Raw genomic sequence first — 21719 nt, 5'->3', positions numbered from 1 at the left:
ATGACCCAGCAACTTAGTTACAGAAAAACTACCCAGCACCTGGGTAGAAAAATCCAGAAAAATTTTAATGAATGAAGTAAGTATTTGACCCCTTCGCAAAACATGATTTAGTACTTGGTGGCAAAACCCTTGTTGGCAATCACTTAGGTCGTTTCTTGTAGTTGGCAACCATGGAGTTTTTCGACATATTCTAACTGTCTTGAGCCAGTATACACAGAGTTCAATGGGAGCAAGGAAAGACTAGCATTTGAGAATAAAAAGTATTTAAATTGTATTTTGTTAAATTGTAGATAAGACCCTTCTTCCTCGGCTGGGATCGTTTACAACCGCATTGGGATCGTTTGAAGCCGCATTTGAAAGTGGACTTCTCCATTAATGTGCTTCTTCTTTGAGCCACTCCTTTGTTGCCTTGTCTGTGTGTTTTGGGTCATTGTCATGCTGAAATACCCATTTACGATCCATTTTCAATGAGGGAAGGAGGTTCTCACCCAAAATTTGGGTTGTCTTGTCCCCTTAGCAGAAAAACACCCCCAAAGCATAATGTTTCCACCTCCATGTTTGATGGTGGGGATGGTGTTCTTGGGATCATAGGCAACATTTCTCCTCCTCCAAACATGGTGAGTTGAGTTAATGCAAAAGAGCTCTCACTTTCACCCAGTTCTCCTTGGAATCATTCAGATGTTTATTGGCAAACTTCAGACGGGCCTGTACATGAGCTTTCTTGAGCAGGGGGACTTTGCGGTTACTGCAGGATTTCAGTCCTTCACTGCGTAGTGTGTCACCAATTGTTTTGTGACATGGTCTCAGCTGCCTTGAGATCATTGACAAGATCCTCCTGTGTTGTTCTGAGCTGATTCCTCACTGTTCTCATGATCATTGAAACTCCACAAGGTGAGATCTTGCGTGGAACCCCGGACCGAGGGAGGCTGACAGTTATTTCGTTTTTTTCCCATTTGCGAATAATCGCACCAACTGTTGTCACCTTCTCACCAAGCTGCTTGCCGATGATCTTGTAGCCCATCCCAGCCTTGGGTAGGTCTACAATCTTGTCCCTGACATCCTTGGACAGCTCTTTGGTCTTGGCCATGATGGAGAGTTTGGAATCTGATGTGGACAGGTGTGTTTAAAAAGACACCTTGGAACCAGAAATCTTGCTGATTGATAGGGGATCAAATACTTATTTTACTCATTAAAATGCAAATCAATTTATAACTTTTTTGAAAAGCATTTTTCTGGATTTTTTTGTTGTTGTTGTTGTTGTTGTTATTCTGTCTCTCACTGTTAAAATAAACCTACCATTAAAATTATAGACTGATTATTTCTTTGTCACTGGGCAAACATACAAAATTAGCAGGGGATCAAATCCTCACTGTATAAGATTTTAGCAGGGGATTTTTTTCCTCACTGTGTAAGATTTTATGTGTTTAGCAAAGGCCCCTTAGGGATCAATATCAATCATTTCCTGCAATGCATATACGTAATTTGTACACTTACACCCTGCAAAACACACATATATGTGAATGACTAGGCATCCCACTTAACCCCCTTATGTCACTGCATTATTGATAAATCATGTCAACTCACCTCTGAAGTAGCGATGAAATAAAACATTAATGACATCAAGCTTGCAGCTAGTCTGTCACCAAGCAAAAACCTTAAAGCAAAAACATAATGGAAAGTGAGATATTCACAAGACGATTTACAGACAAGTTACATTAATGGACACCTTAAATAACATAAAAATAGTTTTGAGGTTGTTATTAGAGTATTTCAGTTGTCTACATCAGATTTTATGTTTAATTCAATGTTGCTTGCCATTTCTTTTTAAATATTTGTGAAAATTGTTTCTACGTGATCTTTTTCAGTGTAGTGACTAGCTACACTGGGGTCATCAATGGATGCCCATTTTCCACAAGTTGATATGATTCTTTAGGGTCTTAATGAAAAGTCTATAATATACTTTGGTTAAAAATTCTCAATGGTAGTGTAAAACAACACCCTTTTTATCTTGCCAAAATCAGCTCTGCAAAAATCATCCTATTCTGGTCGAGGCTGCTTTAAATGCAAATGAGCTCTGCTTGCCCCGCCCCTCTCTTCTCTCTGTGGAGTGACGAGACTGTTTACTTTAGCCGCATTTAGCCGCGTTTAGCCGCTAAACTTACTAACTAGCACATTATTAGGAAAGGCCATTGCAAAGATTCATAAAAAAAACCCTATACTCACTTCTGCTGTAAGTGAAGCTGGATCACGAATGATTTGTGTGAACACAGACAGATATATGTAGATCGGGAGGTGCATTCCCTTCACAAACAAACTTAATCCACTGCATCTTCAGCAGCTCAGATGTCGGGAATAAATGACAACCACTACGTTCATTATTACATCAAGCAACACTTACATCCCTGCTCCAGCATCAAAACATGGAGGTTGGACTGTTACAGCTGATCTGAGGTAAGACGCTCATGTCAATCAACTATCGTGGGAGTGGCCTCTGTGGGTGTGATGCAACAACGACAGGCATCTGAGAATGGTTCGATTTGAAAAAGGGGATATTATTTTTACAGATTAATTAAAAACCACTGCATGGATTTTTACCATTACAGGGTAGATTTGTACATACACTGCCAACACACTTTAATGTTCACACAGCATGTAAAAGTGAACTTAGCATCCAATGACCCCTTTAATATTTTGCTGCTTTGTGACCAGTCCATGAATACTGATTCCACAACCTCTGAACAAATTAGATTTTTGGAGGAAACAATCTTTTAGAGGAAGGAGGTTAATCTGTCAGACGATGCCTCTGCCCTTGATAACACAGCTTCAGATCATTCTGTTATTCAGACTTCCACAAAATATTTATGGAAAGCCAGTTGTGCTGACTCTGCCCAGAAACATCACAGTCCCTGTGAACCATTAGTGAAGAGGTAACTCTCATGCAATTAGTGACGGGCCATTTGCTGAAATATTCAGGGCTTGATGCCCATGATGTGCGCAACGGTGACGGTATTTCCACTCGCTGGTTTTCTAGAGGAACAGAGGAAGTCAGAAAATGTAATGATCTGTTGTGATCGTACACGTTTGTGTTCTGCTCTCTCTCTGACATATTATCTCATTTGAAAATCTTGTTTCTCTCTGTAGCTGTTTTCCACTGAAATGCAACTTTCAGCTTAGCATTCTTCATTCTGGGGTCTTCACGTATTTCAGATTCTATGAGAAAAAAAAATGTTTGGAATTTTAATGATAAAAAGCTCTGTCTTAGTAGGTAAATGGAAGCTTAACCTACACTACCATCAAAAGTTTTGGGTCAAATAAATGAATGAATGAATGATCAATTCAGCAAAGATTCGTTAAATTAATTAAAAGTGACAGTAAAGACATTTATAATGTTACCAAAAAAAAAACCTATTTCAAACGAATGTTCTTTTGAACTTTCTATTCATCAAAGAAACCTGAAAAATAATGAATCACGATTTCTACAAAAATATTATACAAAAATATAGAAAACAGTTGTTTTAATATTATTCTTATACATTATTGCTGTTTTTTATCAAACAAATGCACCCTTTGTGAGCATAAAAGACTTCAATAATATTAAAAAGGCTTACTAATACCAAACTTATGAATGGTTATGTATATAGTGAAAATTATTAAATGATTTAATGGGCCAATATATATACACATAAATATTTGTGTGAAAAACTGTATGAATTACAGTACTTCTACTGTAAAATATTGTTTAAAAATATGAAACAAACATTTTTATTAATATTGTATCTTCTTATTTTATTTTTATTACCATTTATAATATAATATAATATAAATGTTTTGAGGAAATATATAAATAATACTGTTAAAAAAGTATTAATATTGTATTTTTAATATATTTTAATATAATATAATATAATAGATCTTAAGGGAAAATTATCATTAATATAATGGTTCAATGTAAAATGTAAATTATTGTAATTTTTTAAAATGGTTTGAATGTTATTAATATTGTATATTTATATTTTTATTAATTATGTATTTCATTTTTGGCTTTCCATTAATATAATATAATATAATATAACATGTTTAGAGGAAAAATAATTATTAATATAATGGTTCAATGTAAAATGTCAAATGTAAAATGCTGTTACATTTTTTTTTAAATGTTGTTAATATTGTAGTTTTATTTTTGTATTATGTTTTTTAACCAATTAATATAATATAATATAATATAATATAATATAATAATATAATATAGTTATATGTTTTGAAGAAAAAGAATCATTAATACAATGGTTCAGTGTAAAATGTCAAATGTAAAATATGATTTTAATATTATATAATGTTGTTAATATTGTATTTTTATATTTTATTAATTATGTATTTTATTTTTCCATTAATATAATATAATATAATATAATATATATAAAGTCTTGAGCACAAACACATTATTAATATAATGGTTTAATGGTGAACTCCTCTCAATCTGTTCACAACAATATCTACGAATTTTAATTCCCAAAACTATGTCTATAGTATGACATCCACATACTGTATACTCATGAACAAGTCTCTGATATCCTGGGCATAGCAGACCTTTAAATCAGAAGCCTGATATTTCACTCTCTGCCCTCCCGACGCATCCCTCCACGCTACATTCGCTCCCATGATTTTTCTTTTTCATTTCACTTTAATCAGCCTGCTGTGATCGTGCGCTTGATGGAGAGCTACACTTTATATCTCACCATCTCTCTCAAATCATGTTTGCAGCAAGGGACACAGGAAGACTGAGAGAAAACCCAGGGGACACGTTGGCATTAACCGTCCATACACATTCTTGGAACAGTGGAATCCACTGAGGAGGAAGGGCCTTATTGGAAAGAGAGATCTCATTTATCCATAAACAGGCCACAGTTGAGTAAGAGAGACAGTAGCGATGTAATTCTGAGCATTGTTCAAAGGTCAATGCTTTTCCCACATCCACATTCATGACATCTCCCTTGCTATTTTTTTACTTTAAAGGGATAGTTTAGCCAAAAATGAAAATTCTGTCATTAATTACTCACCCTCATGTCATTCCAAACCCGTTAGACCTTCATCTTCAGGATGCAAATTAAGATATTTCTGATGAAATCCGAGAGCTTTCTGATCCTGCATAGACAGCAACACATCTGACAAATTCAAGGCCTAGAAAGGCAGTAAGGACATTGTTAAAATAGTCCATGTTAATGTACTAAACATGCAAATACACTCATTTTTTACTAATCTCAAACTTTTAAGACCCCACTGTATATGGAGGAATTTGATCAATCACACTATAGAGGTGAATTTGGGGATATAGAGGAAATAGACTGAGGCTTCTCTGCTGAATAAAGACTTTCCACACTTCAAAACTCACCCGTCAGCAGCCAGATCACTGGAGTACAGCCAAGAACGGTGTGACAAGCAGAGATGGTATTGACTGACTATTCCTCAATGATCATATTAGTTCACTGTCACTTTCACAGCATATTGATTGACGTTTTTGCCCTGTAGATCATATTAGATCCCTAGTCCTTCCATAACCTCTATGAAAGGTTGTCTGATATGAGGAAAACAGCCTCTGACTATGAAGGATTACATCAAAAAAATATTGTGTAGCTGGCGTGATAAAATGCGTTGCTGACATATTAGCCTGTGCATTCAAATTTCAGTTTCATTTCTCAGCATTAAAACCACCACAGGTAAGTATTTTATTTGAATTCATGCAGATGTTAGGCCCTTGACCTTGGTGTATGCACCCACCTGGAGCTCGTAATAAATGCAGCCTGTACAAAAATCTCTGTTGCAAACATTCAGCAGGAATGTAGATGTTGCCGGATCAGGCTTCTTTGATGGAAGCTTGTGATTTACGTGCTTCCTCCTGTCAATGACAAATGGAAACTGTTTACTCCTCAGGATCACACCGAAACACTCTGCCTCATGGCAGCGCTGTCTAGACAGAGCACAGGTATAGATTAATAACCTCTCCGATCGCAACAACCCCCTCAAACTCAGACAAGCTGTGAACAGGAGGAATTTGCAAGCAGTATTTAAATAGTTCTGTCTACTTTTTGTTCTCATACATATTTGTATTTATTTTAGATGATAGATAGATAGATAGATAGATAGATAGATAGATAGAGAAAGATTTGCACATTCAGTGAACTACAGACCAGATTACTCTGCCTCTATAACCTGGAGCTCCTGCCTAAGGTTAGACATTTAAAGTCATTTAGTACACAATAGAAGTCACATTTGTCTCCCCTCGAATGAACTACAGGGAATGACAATCCAGCGTGAGACATTGCCCTTACTGGAAGTAGAGTCTCATATTTCACTTCACATAAACAACTAAGCATTCGCGGGGGAGAGACGATAGTACGTCTGAAGCACGGCAACCTTGAAAGTGAGTGAAAGCTCTTCTGCTTTTGATAAGGGTAGTAGCTTTGAATGAGCTGATTACTTAAAGTCATAGTATGGTAAATTATCCATGTTATGCAATGATTAATATGATCAAAAGCATGCCATTTTTAACATGCTGGTACAGTATAATGGCTTTCAAATGCATTTGTCTTTAAGTACAAGTATTTTGTGTGTACTTGAAAAAATGCTCTAAAAAAAATTTTGTTGGGTCAATTTTTTTTATATTTTTTTACCCAGGTGCTGGGTAGTTTTTCTGCACTCTTAAAATGCTGGGTAATTTTTTTTTAAAGGAGAACTCCACTTCCAGAAAAACAATTTACAAATAATGTACTCACCCCCTTGTCATCCACAATGTTCATGTCTTTCTTTCTTCAGTTGTAAAGAAATTGTTTTTTGAGGAAAACATTTTAACATTTTTCCCCATATAATGGACTGATATGGTGCCCCGATTTTGAACTTCCAAAATGCAGTTTAAATGCGGCTTCAAACGATCCCAAATGCGGTTGTAAATGATCACAGTCGAGAAAGAAGGGTCTTATCTAGCGTATCAGCTGGTTATTTTAATAAAAATAATACAATTTATATACTTTTTCATGCCAAACGCTCATCTTGTCTTACTCTGCCTAAACTATTTTTGTTCCTGTTCATGACAGTTAGGGTATGTCGAAAAACTCCCATCTCATGCTCTCCATCAAACTTCAAAATCATCCTACATCGCTGTTTTACCTTTTTTGTTAAGGGTGTGTTTTTTTTGCATGTTCACTTTGCAAAGACTGGGTCGGAACTGGAAGGACTGCAAGGTGAAACGAGCGTTTGACAATAAAAAGTATTTAAATTGTATTTTTTTTAATGAAAATAACCAATCGTTTGCTAGATAAGACCCTTCTTCCTTGGCTGGGATCATTTACAACTGCATTTGGGATCGTTATATGGAGAAAAATGCTGAAACAGTTTCCTCAAAAAACATAATTTTTCTGCACTCTAAAAATGCTGTGTTATTTTTTTTTAACCCAAATGTTGGGTTTAGCCTGCTGGGTCATTTTATTGGGTTGTTTTTAATATTTTGACCCAGGTGCTGCGTAGCTTTTTCTGCACTCTAAAAATGCTGGGTTATTTGTTTAACCCAAATGCTGGGTTCAGCCTTCTCGGTCATTTTATTGAGCTGTTTTTAATATTTTTACCCAGGTGCTGGGTAGTTTTTCTGCACTCTCAAAAAATGCTGGGATTCCAGGAATTTAACTGGAATTCAAAAGACATTATCTACTCAGTGTTGTTTTTCTATAATCATCTTAAAGGGGACATCAGATGCCCATTTTCCACAAGCTGGTATAATTTTTAGGCTCTTCATTAAATGTCTGCAAAATACTGCAAAAATCCTCAATGGTCATGTAAAACACCTTTTTACCTTGTCAAAACAGCTCTGTTCACAGTGACCCTTTTCAGGGCGTAAATATGCTAATATGGCACAGTCCGTCAGGTCATGGGCGGGGCCTGAGCAATATGACATCATACTACTCAGAAAATCAAAACGGCTTAATAATTGAGATTGTTAAGGTTTTATGAAAAAAAAGAATGAATGCACTTTTATCATAATAGGGTGGTTGTCTCCACACACTGCTAAGACACATGCAAATATATATGCATTATATGCAAACACTATGTAGAAGTGAATTTTGCATTCAATGTCCCCTTTAAAATCTCTATAATCAATAAATGCAAGTTGCAAACACCAGCTGTTTGTTGATCCAGATTTACACAGTAAAGCTCTTACTAAGTCGACTAGTTTTGATGGACAAGGTCAGGAAACTCTCAGTCAGACATATCAGTCATCACCTTTGACCTGACTCAATACGGAATTAACTTAAGCTTCTGTTTATTCAAATAATCAAGATTAGTCTTCAGATGCCCTGACCGTGAAGACGGTCCTCATAAGCCACTGTCTCTCTACGGGACGTGCGAAATGTGATTAAGTGTGTGGATTTTTAATTAATTTAGCCCTAGTTGAGCCACTTCCGTCAAAAGATTGTAATTGGCATTAAAGCTTTTGGCGTGTCGCATGGACTGGGTCCTTACACATATTTGGCAGCGAGGGCGCAATAATTACTGCTGAGTTCCTGGGATCCCTGCGGTAAGTGAGCATTACTTTTCCCAATGCTCCGTTCCCGGTTCCTATGGTGCAGGCAGCAGTATGCATGCATGACTGCGGTGGGATAATTAGCCTTTGATGCTGCAGGCTCCACGGGGACAGATGTCTTTTATCACTCTCTGTGATTGCAAGCACCTCCATAAGGACAAAAAACTATATTCACAAACAGTGAGACAGATTTGAATATGCTGATGAAGAAAAATAATAGTTCTTTTGACATATCTGAATGTTCAGTGATAAAAAAAAATGATGTAACTGCATTTCCATTGTTCACCCAAAAATGAAAATTCTGTCGTTAATTACCCTCATATTGTTCCAAACCTGTAAACAAGGACCCTTGCTGTCTATAGAGGGTCAGAGAGCTCTTGGATTTCATCACAAATTTCTTAACTTGTGTTCCGAAGATGAACAAAGGTCTTATGGGTTTGGAACGACATGAGGGTGAGTAATTAATGACAAAAGTTTCATTTTTGGATTAACTAAGCCCAGTACCTGCGTGACCTGTCGTAGACATAAACAGAAAGAAGTAGGTCCGGCTACAATGTTCTTCCACAAACGCATGCAGTTCTATTAATTAACCGCTAGAGCACCAAAATCAATACACTCTAAAAAATGCTGGGTTAAAAACAAACAAAGTTGGGTTATTTGGCAACCCAGCGCAAGGGTGAACATTGGACAGAACACACTCTGGGTCATTTTGACTTTACCCAACATGCATGTCGGTGACGGGCTGCTGTTCGCCTGGGGACACTACGAACCTCTGACCGCTGCCTCGCGTTTCACTCGTAGCTGAAAGATGCCGTGACTGACTCCATAACCTGCCCATAATCAAACAGTAGTGAGATTAGAGAACATATATTAACATCAAATTTAATAAAATTCAGTATTACAACAAATAAAATCAGTTTATGTTATGCAAGGCAAAAGGTGTTTCCATCATGCGAAACGAACGACTGATGCTGACGCAGCTGACTGACATCTTGCCCTTGTATGTTGCGTTGTGTATAATCATATTAACAGCACAGCAAAGACTTTATGAATAAAATAAAATGTATACAAACCTTTATACCTCTGACTGTAACTCAGCAGCTCAGCAGCTGGATTGTTTCGTCAGAGGTGGGCTCAACCCAGCAGTTGGGTAGAAAAAAAACTCAGCATTAAAAATGACCCAGCAGCTTAGTTACAAAAAAACTACCCAGCACCTGGATAAAAAATATTAAACATAACCCAATAAAATGACCCAACAAGCTGAACCCAGCATATGGGTTAAAAAAAATATATATATATATATATGTACACACACACACACACACACACACAAATATTTAAGCCTAAGGAGACAAATTGATTATGTCATTGGCAGTTCCAGTGTTGCCAAGTCGAATTGGGGTACTGTTGCCGCGGATTGTTTTTCATGTCTGTGGGTTTAAGCGACCCCAATAATGTAATATTTAGCCCCTGGAATGCTAATTTTACCAGGGGAACCCCGACCAAAAATGTGTAATTTATTGTGTGTGATTTTTAATGACTAGGCTACATTTTGGGCTAGTTTTGAGTAGCAATTAAGTGGGTTTTGTTGTGAAAACCTGGCAACCCTGGGCAGTTCTTAATGGGAATGGGTGGAGCTAAAGATCTATGTTGGCACGTTTTGATCACTGCCACTCCAATTGGTGGAATTTTCTGTAGCACATCTGTGCACATGTCATAAGAGATGTAGTTGCAAGGGGCAGCAGAAGTTATTTTGAATAAAGATTAGGAGGGCTTACATGAATACATTATTTAAAAAATAAGAATCGTCCATTTTGAGTTCATGGTGACTTTAAAGGGTGCCGCCCAAGTGACAACTTTTGAATGTTTTTGTGCATTAGTTCAAACTGAATCTGTGCTGGGACTAAACTTTGAATGCTTTAAAACGAAATAAATGTAAAAACAATTTTCTTTTACACACATTAAAGAAAAGAAAATGTTTAAAAAATGATAAGCAGGGATGCTCCTGGCTCCTCTGTAGTCATTCAATAATTGCATAAGTATGGGCCACACTATACATTACGTTGAAGGAGCAGAATGTTTAATAGCCTACATATGGTGATGCTGGTACATCTACATGTTTCTGTGGAAGCATCTGTGGAGCTGAGCATCTTCAGCAGCAGCTTTCCCAGCACGTGCGCCAGTGCTGAGCCATGAAACCGTGATGCTGGAACTACTGCGCCACCCGCATGAGCGCCAAAGGATTGCAAGCACTCAGCGCATTTAAAACCCCCTGCAAAGCACTGGGGGAGTTACAGTGCGAATTTGACTCTGACTGAGTAAAAGTTCGCCCGGGATTTTCTTGTGGACAGTAGGACAGACACACAAAAAACATGGCAAACAAAGGACAGCAGCCTCCCTACCTTCACTTGGCAGAGCTCACCGCATCCCAGTTCCTGGAGATCTGGAAACATTTTGATGCAGACGGTGAGTACAGATGCGCCGTTTATTCCACGGATTATGATTCTGAGAAAGAACTGATTAAGTCATAAGTGAAATGGTAGCATTTAAATAGCAGGAAAAAAAGTTTAACGCTAACAATTTCTAAAGAAAACAACTGTAGGGCACTAAAGAATTTGGCAGATGCGAAATAAAACAAAATAGATCAAAGTAAGTTAATACTGCTACTCTATTATATAATACTGCTAATGTGTGTATATATATAATGTGTATTTAATAAGTCCCTTTATATGAGTCATATTTTTTATGAATCATATACGTCACGTCATTTATTCATTCAACATTTTTGTACCCTAGGCACGAATCTAAAACTGACTTTCCTCACCATTGCTATTATCTAATAAGTGATGGACAAAATCAATTATTGCGTAAATGCTTTGACTGATACAATTTTTAGTGAATCGCGCGTCCAGTAACTCCAAGCGGCTCCTTATAGTCTCCCATTGATGAAATTACTTTTACTCAGGTACTATCTCGGACAAGTATTAAATATGTTTTCATATATTTAAAAATGTATTGAACTGCCCTCGTCGAATTTTCTGTGCATCACTTTCTCCTACACTGTCTATTCCCATGTGTTTTTACGCACCTTGGGCATCATCTCTTTTGGGAAGATGGGTGTGTGTTCAAGGTCCTCGTCACCCAGGACATCTTCTGAAGATCACTTACAGGAAGCTCATCGGATATTATTCCTGGAGAGTTAGAAGTTGCGTTGCATCCTGCAATATCTAAAGCTGAAAATATCTAATCAACTAATTATTTATGTATTAGGAACATAATCGTATCCGTAGGGCAGATGTTATCGTTATTAGCAACTTGGTTCCGGTTTCTTTCCTGTTCGTTTCCCGCCGAATGCGTATTAGAGAAATACAGAAGATGAAAAAAAAAGATTCGATAAATAGCATACTAACCTAGAATATCTATCAACTCAGCTATAAACGTATAGTAAATAGAAAAATAGAACAACCTTAGAGTAAACAACAAAATAAACGAGTTGGTTTTGTTCTTAAAGCATCCATTCATTTTTTAAACACATATATTAGGCTGTACATGCTATGTGTTTTCAAATTCATTAACCACAAAAGGTAAAAGTTAGTCAAAACGCGGTAAATACACGCTCGAAAACAAGCTGCATTCGCCTGAGGAGGTCACAATAGCAAAAACAGCTTTTCCACAGTCTGTATCAGGCACATTTATAAAACAAAGAAGTTTATTGGGTACTTCTATCACAAGTAGCCATCACTCCATCGTTTAAGAGAGTTTACATTTGTGCGGGGGTGACAATCGAATTAGTTCCTATAGAGACGAACCTTCAAAAGCGGGAAAATTGCTGACAAAAATTCCATTAAGACGTCGAAGGTGCGCAGCCTGTCAAGTTTATAAGGGATGAATTATGATATGTTTAGCTACAAAGTAGCTTAACCAATTAATCTAAAGAGGAAGAAATTGACCTGAATTAAGCTGCTTATGAGGATCTCAGACATCCACGTCACCACAGAATATCTTCAAGAAGATATTGAGGAGCATCTGGAATTATTTTCCATCAGAGATGCTTTATCACACATTCATGTGGCTTGATAAACAAGTTTGCGTGTATAAATTCATAGCTACTTATACACAAGATTCAGAACTTAAGATTCAATGACACATTTTGTTGTGTCATAGTCCAAAATGGCTTCTCCAACACATCAGTTTTTTTTCCAAGATGGCTGACCATGCTGAAAGCATGTAGATGTGCTAGAAGAATGATGATAATAGTATAGGCAGAGCCAACAAGCTTAGAATTCAATATGATAGAAATCAAAATTGGATGTTCAAGATACAACTAATGCATGGGCCATATTGCATATAAGCACATTGGAATGAATCTGACATTTCCAAAGACTAAAAAATTGAATTAATTATAAGAAGAATGAATGTTTATATTATCCTTCAAAATGTCAGAGCAATCATTTCTACACCAGATGGTAACAGTAATTTCCAACATACTCAGCAGGATTAATGTCTGTGTAGACTGTAATTATTATGTATGGCACTCAACAAATTAGATTAATTATTCTGTATAGATCTCTGGAAAACATCAATGTATGTAGTGTTCTTTCTCAGAATGCAATAGTTAGATCGATTGCAAACACACTATGACTACCTGTCTTCTTACATAGCTCATTGTATATTCTCAGCCATGCGGTGATGGTTCGCATTTATTATAAATTATGAACAGAAAGAGTGATTAACCATGAGTCATGTGTCCAGATGTCTACAAATGCCACTTTAATCCACAGGCAGATTAATCAACAATCATAGTAGTTAAGACTGAGACTTTTCAAACATGACCCCTTTGGGAGAAACACAGATAATAGGACAATATTTATGAACTCATTGTAGTTCTCACTTCACATAAGTTACAATCACTGTTGTGATGAATTAGGCCGTGCACACAAAATCCAATTTCAAACACGCATACACAAACACATATTTCCTTTGCATGAAGGGCCAATTTCCTGGCATGGGAAATTACCCCCAGATGGTAATATTACATTTATTTGTAGAAGCGATTTAAAGTTTCAGCAGTGTTCTCTGAAGCATCAAGAAGAATCTCCTTTTCGTCTTTTCAAATAAATGGCTTTAAAAGGCTCATACTGTAAGGCCTCCAATTAGAGGAAAAAAACGGAAAAGAGAGAGCCTTCAAAGCTTAACTGGGAGACTAGCCATCAAAAGTTTTTAATTAAGAACTGTGTTACTTGGATTTGGGTCCCAGCCAACAAACCAATCTAGAGTTAACCAGCTTCAAAGCAGCCATCTAGGCAATCTCATTACTTAACATTTCAATTGAGAGACAGTAGTTATCTAGTCACATAATGACAAACATCATTATGGATTAAGACATCTCAGCATGTACTGAACCACACTTCCTTATATTGCAGGAAATGGCTACATTGAGGGTAAGGAGCTTGAAAACTTCTTCAGTCAGCTGGAGATTGCACGGAGAGGGGCTGGTGTGGTGAGTATATAGACAAGCGAAGATTTAACAGAAATACATCTCATTAGGCGGCACTGTATCTTCCAAACTATATTGCTGAATTCTCAAAGCAATGAGACACTTCATTGTGTTGTATTTAGTGCTATCAAATCGATTAATCGCAATTAATCGCGTCCAAAATAAAAGTTTGTGTTTGGATAAAATATGTGCGTGTGATGTATAACTACATGTAAATACACAGTACACACACATATATTATGTAAACACAGACTTTTGTTTTGCATGTGATTAATCGCGATTAACCGATTTGACAGCGCTAGTTGTATTGTGTTGTATTCATCGTGCTTAAACTGAAAGATCGATTGTGAGATTGTTACTCTTTTTGCATGACTCGCATCAACTCAAAGTACATCATCAAAGAAGCTTAAAGGGATAGTTCACCAAAAAAGGAAAATTTTGTCATCACATACTCACCCTCATTTCATTGACAATTTTTCTATTCTGTAAAACACCAAAGAAGATGTTCTGAGAAATATCTTTGTTGTTGTTGTTTTGGACACTTTTGATTTTCACTGTATGGACAATTAAAACATTCTTCACGATATCTTTTAAAGTCACACGGGTTTGGACAAAATAAGGGTGAGTAAATGATAACAGAATTTACATTTTTGGCAAACTATTACTTTAATGGTGTGTGCACACCAAAAGCGAATTTAATAATTCGGCAAGTTGGGTGACACGATTGTCGGAAACACGCAATATAGTTGAAAAATTTCAGCTCAAGTGGAAAATTCGCTTATTTACACATCCTGCTTGATAGGTCCAGCTGTGTCAGAAAATAGAGAAGAGCCTTACGCCATGTTTTAATTCACGCGAGTGATATAAAAAACATCCCGCTAGTAATCTAGAGCGATAACGCGATGCAAATATTCGCTTTGGTTTTGGTGTGCACCTTAAGATGTTGATGGAAATCAAAGCTGCTATCAGGGTTGCCAGGTTTTCACAACAAAACCCACCCAATTGCTACTCAAACCTAGCCCAAAAAAAGACCGAATCTAAAAATCACATTCCGGGGGGGTAAAATGCACACTTTTTGATGGGATTCCCCTGGTAAAACTAGCATTCAAGTGCTAAATATTACGTTATTGGGGTCGCTTCAACCCACGGAAAACAGCTGTCAATACATAAAATTTCCTTATATAAAAACAACACTTTGGGACCTATTTTCACTGAGTTTGATCCATGTGCGAATCTAATATATAAAGAGCACAGATGACTAGGCAGATGGCATGCAGGAAAGATAGGAAAGGAGATTTTATCTTCATCCCTGTATGTTCTACAATAAAACGGAGGGAGCCTCACAAATGGTCTCATAAAGTTAGTAATGCTATTATCCGCCACACAAGTGGCAATGAATATGGCACAAGGCAATGCACAGTGTACATCACTTTCAAAGTGATAGCTTTTTCCTGACCTGAGAAGTACAAACCTAATAAAGCTTTTCCAATAAGCAAAGAATGAGAAGAAGATTCATCTTGTTGTGCTTTCTCCATACAGGACCCCTCAAATGCAGCCTTCAAAGAGAAGATGACAGAGTTCATGCAGAAATTCGACAAGAACAAAGATGGGAGAATTGAGATGTCTGAGGTAGATGAACACATCTGATCACTTTAATCAAACCTGTAACTTATTGATAGTGGTCTCAAACTTTTGCTGAATGTGTGTCTAATCCACCCATGTACATTTTCCATCAGCTGGCTCAGATCTTGCCCACAGAAGAGAACTTCCTCCTGTGCTTCAGACAATTTGTTGGATCCAGCACTGAATTCATGGCTGTAAGTGATGATGCTACATTTTCATTTTATACATCCGTGGTCATTCATATATATATATTTAGAGCACAAAACTCCTTTTGGGTGCCATACAGATATCTTCAAAACACTCATTAGAATCTAATATGCGTAGCCAAATACAACATTTCGGAGAGTCTCATCAGAAATCGACTGCCTCAATGATGTATTATGTCAAGTTGAAGCGAGAGTGGAACTAAAGAGAAAGGGAAGCTTTTTAATCATCCAGTGTGGTAGGCAAGCCTTTTAAAGGGCTGGAATGAGTAAGTACAAACTTCTATTTTCAGACTCATGTATTATAGATGTGCTGCTGTAATTCTCCGTAGACCTGTAGAGGGAGGCATCTATCTTTGATAAGAGCCTGTGATGGAAACAAGGCCAGCTGCTAGATTAAAACATTCATTAAATGGCATTTCTCGCTCCTTGTTCTCACAATGCACAGCTGCTTTGAATAGAAAATACAGAGGGGATAATGAAAAAGCCAGGGCAATTAATGTAAGAATAATTTGCCAATTATTTCTTCACCTCCGCACTCCTATTCTTCTCATATGTCCAACCTCAGACATATTTCACGTATAGTTGTTCTCTGTACTGATAGTACAGTTACAATATCTTTCTATCTGTAGGCCTGGCGGAAATATGACACAGACCGCAGTGGCTTCATCGAGGCTAATGAACTTAAGGTAAGGTTTTTTTTGCTGTGGCCTTTGCATCAATCGTGAAAAGAGTTTCGAAAGCCACTAATGTGATGAGGCAGATGGAAACTATGCAAATCTCTCTGGATTTGGTGGCTGGCATCCGATAAGAGTATACAAATCACTACATTTGTAAACAAAGCAAATGAAGCAATGCTCACTGAGGAGACGATGACCTCAAAAGAAAGTAAACCAGATGTCACTAACAAATAATGTTCCTCTTAGGAGAATACAGTTGAAGTCCACGAGAGAAAATAATAGTTGAGTTTATAAAAATGACCCGGTTCAAAAATTTACATCCCCTTGATTCTTAATACTGTGTTGTTGCCTGAATGATCCACAGCTGTGGTTTTTTTTGTTTAGTGATAGTTATTCATGAGTCCCTTGTTTGTCCTGAACCTGCTGTTCTTCAGAAAAATCCTTCAGGTCCCACAAATTTTTTGGTTTTCCTGCATTTTGTGTATTTGAACCTTTTCCAACAATGACTGTATGATTTTGAGATCCATCTTTTTACTCATACGCAACTATTACAGAAGGTTCAAACGCTCATTGATGCTCCAGAAGGAAAAACCAAGCATTAAGACCCGGGGTGAAAACTTTTGAACAGAATGGAGATGGTGATCTTATTTTGCCTAAATATCATATTTTTTCATTTAGTACTGCCATTCAGAGGCTACAAAAAATAGTTTCCCAAAAGACAAAATAAGTTAAATTTACCCTGATATTCAAATTCCAAAAGTTTTCACCCTCGCCTCTTAATGCATCGTGTTTCCTTCTGGAGCAACAGTGAGCGTTTAAACGTTCTGTAAGGTTCAGTCATTGTTGGAAAGGGTTACAAATACACAAAAATGCTGGAAAACCAAAGAATTTGTGGGTGAACAGCAGGCAGTTTAACTGTTCAGGACAAACAAGGGACTCATGAACAACTATCACTAAACAAAAAAAAACACACTGTGGATCATTCAGGTAACAGCACAGTTTTAAGAATCAAGAGGGTGTAAACTTTTGAACCGGGTCATTTTTATAAATTCAACTATTATGTTTTTTTTTTTTTGTGGACTATATGTAAACATCTTTTATGTAAAATTATTATTCATGTCATTAGTGAATAAACAATAACATGCCTTTTGTATGATCCCTCTTATTTACGTAAAATAATTAACATTTTAAATGATTCTGAAAGGGGGATGTATATAAAAGTATAAAAAAACACCATATTCATTACTTCCAACAGGGCTTCCTCTCTGACCTGCTCAAAAAGGCAAACAGACACTACGATGACCAAAAACTGCAAGAATACACACAAACAATTGTAAGTAGTTGTTTTTGAGGTGCATTAGTCAATGTCTTATACCTCTATATTAATGTAATTTATTTTTTAACACAAAAAGCTTTTACATAACAGCAGTCATTTAATTTTTAACACAAATATGCAACTTTAAAGCGGTATATTTCACCTTAAAATCCTTGAGGCATTCGCCACAATGCTTGAAAGAGTCGTTCACGCACTGACCCACGGTTTGTCTGCACTGCAGCTGTGCTAACATATGTCCACTCCTTAAGGACAGAGACACCAATTTGAATTATTCCAAGACAAGCCAGCTGGATAGAAAGAGTTGTCCTCTACTCATTGTGAAGAACAGAATAAATTAAGAAATGATTTGATGCAGGATTTCTTTAGTGAGTAAACATTTAAAATCGTTGTCTCTGTTTATAGCTCAAGATGTTTGATCTGAATGGCGATGGGAAGTTGGGTCTGTCTGAAATGGCGAGGTGAGAAATTATTTGACATAAAATTGAAAAAATAAAAATGATGAAAAATCACTTTGATCAATAACAACCATTTTGGTTTATTTTAAGGCTTCTGCCGGTTCAGGAGAATTTCTTGTTGAAGTTTCAGGTATGTATGCATAAGTTTTCAGCCCTTGTGAGTTTCCTGAGGTCAAATATTTTTGACACTAAAAGTTGTTTTTGTTGTCCAACAGGGTGTCAGGCTGACTGCTGAGCAGTTCAACGCCATCTTTGCATACTATGATAAGGTAATGTATAATCCAGCAGGAAAAACGTGACGTCTTTTGCAGGGCTTTAGGGTATTGTAATGGTTTTGTATGCACTGCTGCAACGTTGCTGGAAATCTGATCTTCTCCTCCTTCGTGAGTGCTTTCTGAATGCAAAGCAGCGTCCCTGTCCACCTGTGCAGGTAAATGAGCAGAAGCACCTGCACATGTTTTTCTGCCCACACCTTCCAGCTTGGTGGTATCATCATTTGGAACATGCAAAATCAAAAGCACATTTACAGCAGTTTAAGTGCCAACCACTAGTAATTACAGGAACCCTAATGAAAACTGCTGCAAGAAGAATTGCTATTTAATATGGTGCTACCACAAGTTCATAATTAGTCCTTGTCCAGTTAACTTAGACAAGGCGTATATTTTTTAGGAAAGAAAGATTATCTAAACCTTGTTCTATATAATTAAACAGTCTTAAATTAAACAATATCTGTGAGCAAATAGACTGCAGCACCCGATTATGTGTTAAGGCTAAACTGGAGTACCACCATTTAATTGTATCATTGTGTAACATGTAAGTTTATGTCAGAGTTATGATTAGTTTTCATTTTGGGCTTGTGTTTTCTTTCTAAGCTCTTTAGTTTCTCAGTCTCCTCCCAGCAGTCACAATGCCTTAGCTGTTATAAAAAATATTGAGAACGAGACACTTGACAAGCCATCTGAGCACTAATATGGCTTATAGTCATAAAATGAGAATTGAAACAGACCTGACAGGGTTTCAGTCACTTAAAAGTCAGTTAATAACAAATTAGCAATTATAAGCCAATATGGTTCTATTCATACAGATACTATTAGTAGGCTATATCATTTTAAAAATATTTTTTTTATTTCAGTTTGAATTATTTTAATAGTTAAAGTAAACTAAATGAAGATGAGAAATGCTGCCTCAAAAATCGTAAAAACTGCCCTATTTTTTATATATTATTATTTGTATATTTTATTTTATTTCAGTCAGAGTTTTTGTTTTAATGAACAAAATATTTTTTATGGTTTTATTTGTATTTTTAATGAACTAATAACCCTGATACATTTTTTTACTGGTTTTATATATTTTTATTAAGTTTTACTGATCACTATTTTTTACTAGTTGTAAAATAATATATTATATATTTATATCTTTTTTATATTTTATTTCAGTCAAAGTTTATTTCGTTTTGAGGAACAAAAGTTATTTGTTATGTTATGGTATAGTTTTATTTTTAATGACTAATAACCCTGATCTATATGACCTTTCTTCTATGGGACACAAAAGCTGACATTTTTATTGATTATATTTTTTTTTTTACCATTTTGTACTAGTTGAAATACACTAAGTTTAATTTTTATATTTTTATATTTTATTTCAGTCAAAGTTTATTTCGTTTTGAGGAACAAAAGTTTTTGTATGATTTTAGTTTTATTTTTAATTAATAGCCCTGATTTATATGACTTTCTATCTTCTATGGGACACAAAAAAATGCTGTTTTTTACTGGTTTTATATATTTTTTAAAATTTGTTTAACATTTTTGACTTATAAAACACATTTGACTGATCGCTGTTTTTACTAGCTAAAATACAATAAGGTTCATTTTTATATTTTTATTTTCTATTTTTGTTCAGTCAAAGTTTATTTAGTTTTAAGGAACAAAAGGTTTTTTATGGGTTTAATTACTAATAACCCTGATCTATATCACTTTCTTTCTTCTATGGTAAACAAAAGCTGACATTTTTATTGATTTTATTTTTTTTTAGCATTTTTTACTAGTTGAAATACACAAAGTTACATTTTCTTTATTTCAGTCAAAGTTTATTTATTTATTTATTTATATTTAAAAAAAAAGTTTTTTAATGGTTTTAGTTTTATTTTTAATTACTAATAACCCTGAACCCTGAGAAATGGTTGATTTTATATATTTTTTAAGCATTTTTACTAGTTGAAATACACTTAGTTTAATTTTTACATTTTTACATTTTATTTCAGTCAAAGTTTATTTATTCATTCATTCATTCATTCATTCATTTATTTATATTTAAAAAAAACACGTTTTTTATGGTTTTAGTTTTATTTTTAATTACTAATAACCCTGAACTATGTGACTTTCTTTCTTCTATAGGACACAAAACTGACATTTTTTACTGGCTTTATATTTTTAGCAGTTTTAGTTTAGTTCTACACTATAACAATGAATTTTGTAGACTTTGAAGTCTACAAAATCCTCCCTATTTGTTCTACAGAAGAACATTCACAATTTTTTATCAACTGTAACATGGTTGTTGTTTTCTGCTTTCAAGGATGGAAATGGCTATATTGATGAGCAGGAGCTGGATGCTCTCCTGAAGGACCTCTATGAGAAGAATAATAAGGTGAGATACAAAGGCTCAGAATTATTATTACAGCATTTGACAAATGACCGATAACAAAAGCAATCCCAACGTACTGTGATTGTGTTTAACCTCAGGAGGTGGACTCTAAGAGCCTGAATGGTTATAAGCAAAGCATCATGGCACTGTCAGACGGGGGAAAACTGTACCGCACAGAGCTGGAGATCGTCCTTTGCCGAGAGCCCATGCTGTGAATCGAGGCTTCCTGACCTCCATCTCAGCTCTGTTCCAGCTGCCTGAATACTGTAACCGTGTGCATGTGCCGGGCACCCCGTTCCCCTCCCATCCCCTCTCTCTAAATGAGTTCTGAATGAGTGTGCACAGAAAAGCACAATTCTCTCCTGTTCCCGTCTGTCCTTCCCCTTCCCACACCCCGATCGCCACTGCTTTCCTCTGCCTACAAACTGCAGCTACTATGATGCCCTCTGCTCAATTTTTAAACTATATATTTAAAAAAGAATCTTTCTGAAAGTGTAGGAGAGTAATGGTATAATATGGTTAGATATGTGATATATTTATTTGGAGTGCTTGGCTTCAAATCTTCTGGTTTCTTCCCTTCCGTTTGGTTTCCTCTTCAGTTTGTTTCTGACCTCATTTCATTTCATTCCTGCCCAATTATGTTTGGGTTTGTGGTGTTTTTTTGGCTGATACTGTTTGAGGATGTAACTAAGAGCATTAATAAAAGTTATGTGATA

The 21719-nt window shown here is 36.0% G+C and overlaps 1 protein-coding gene across 1 annotated transcript; it reads left to right on the top strand.

The window, feature by feature from the left end:
• The first annotated feature begins 10834 nt into the window (after window positions 1-10834).
• calb2a (calbindin 2a) lies at window positions 10835-21719 on the top strand. Its single transcript, XM_051135796.1, has 11 exons — window positions 10835-11035; window positions 13993-14069; window positions 15606-15695; window positions 15803-15883; window positions 16525-16581; window positions 17828-17905; window positions 18311-18366; window positions 18454-18493; window positions 18579-18632; window positions 20935-21006; window positions 21102-21719. Exons 1-11 carry the CDS (start codon window positions 10942-10944, stop codon window positions 21216-21218), a joined length of 816 nt encoding a protein of 271 aa, XP_050991753.1. The 5' UTR covers window positions 10835-10941; the 3' UTR covers window positions 21219-21719.

Source organism: Labeo rohita, chromosome 18, assembly GCF_022985175.1.
Source record: "Labeo rohita strain BAU-BD-2019 chromosome 18, IGBB_LRoh.1.0, whole genome shotgun sequence".
NCBI classification, from domain to species: domain Eukaryota; kingdom Metazoa; phylum Chordata; class Actinopteri; order Cypriniformes; family Cyprinidae; genus Labeo; species Labeo rohita.
The sequence above is the reverse complement of the archived record's forward strand: the minus strand, read 5'-3'. Positions and strand labels throughout refer to the sequence as shown.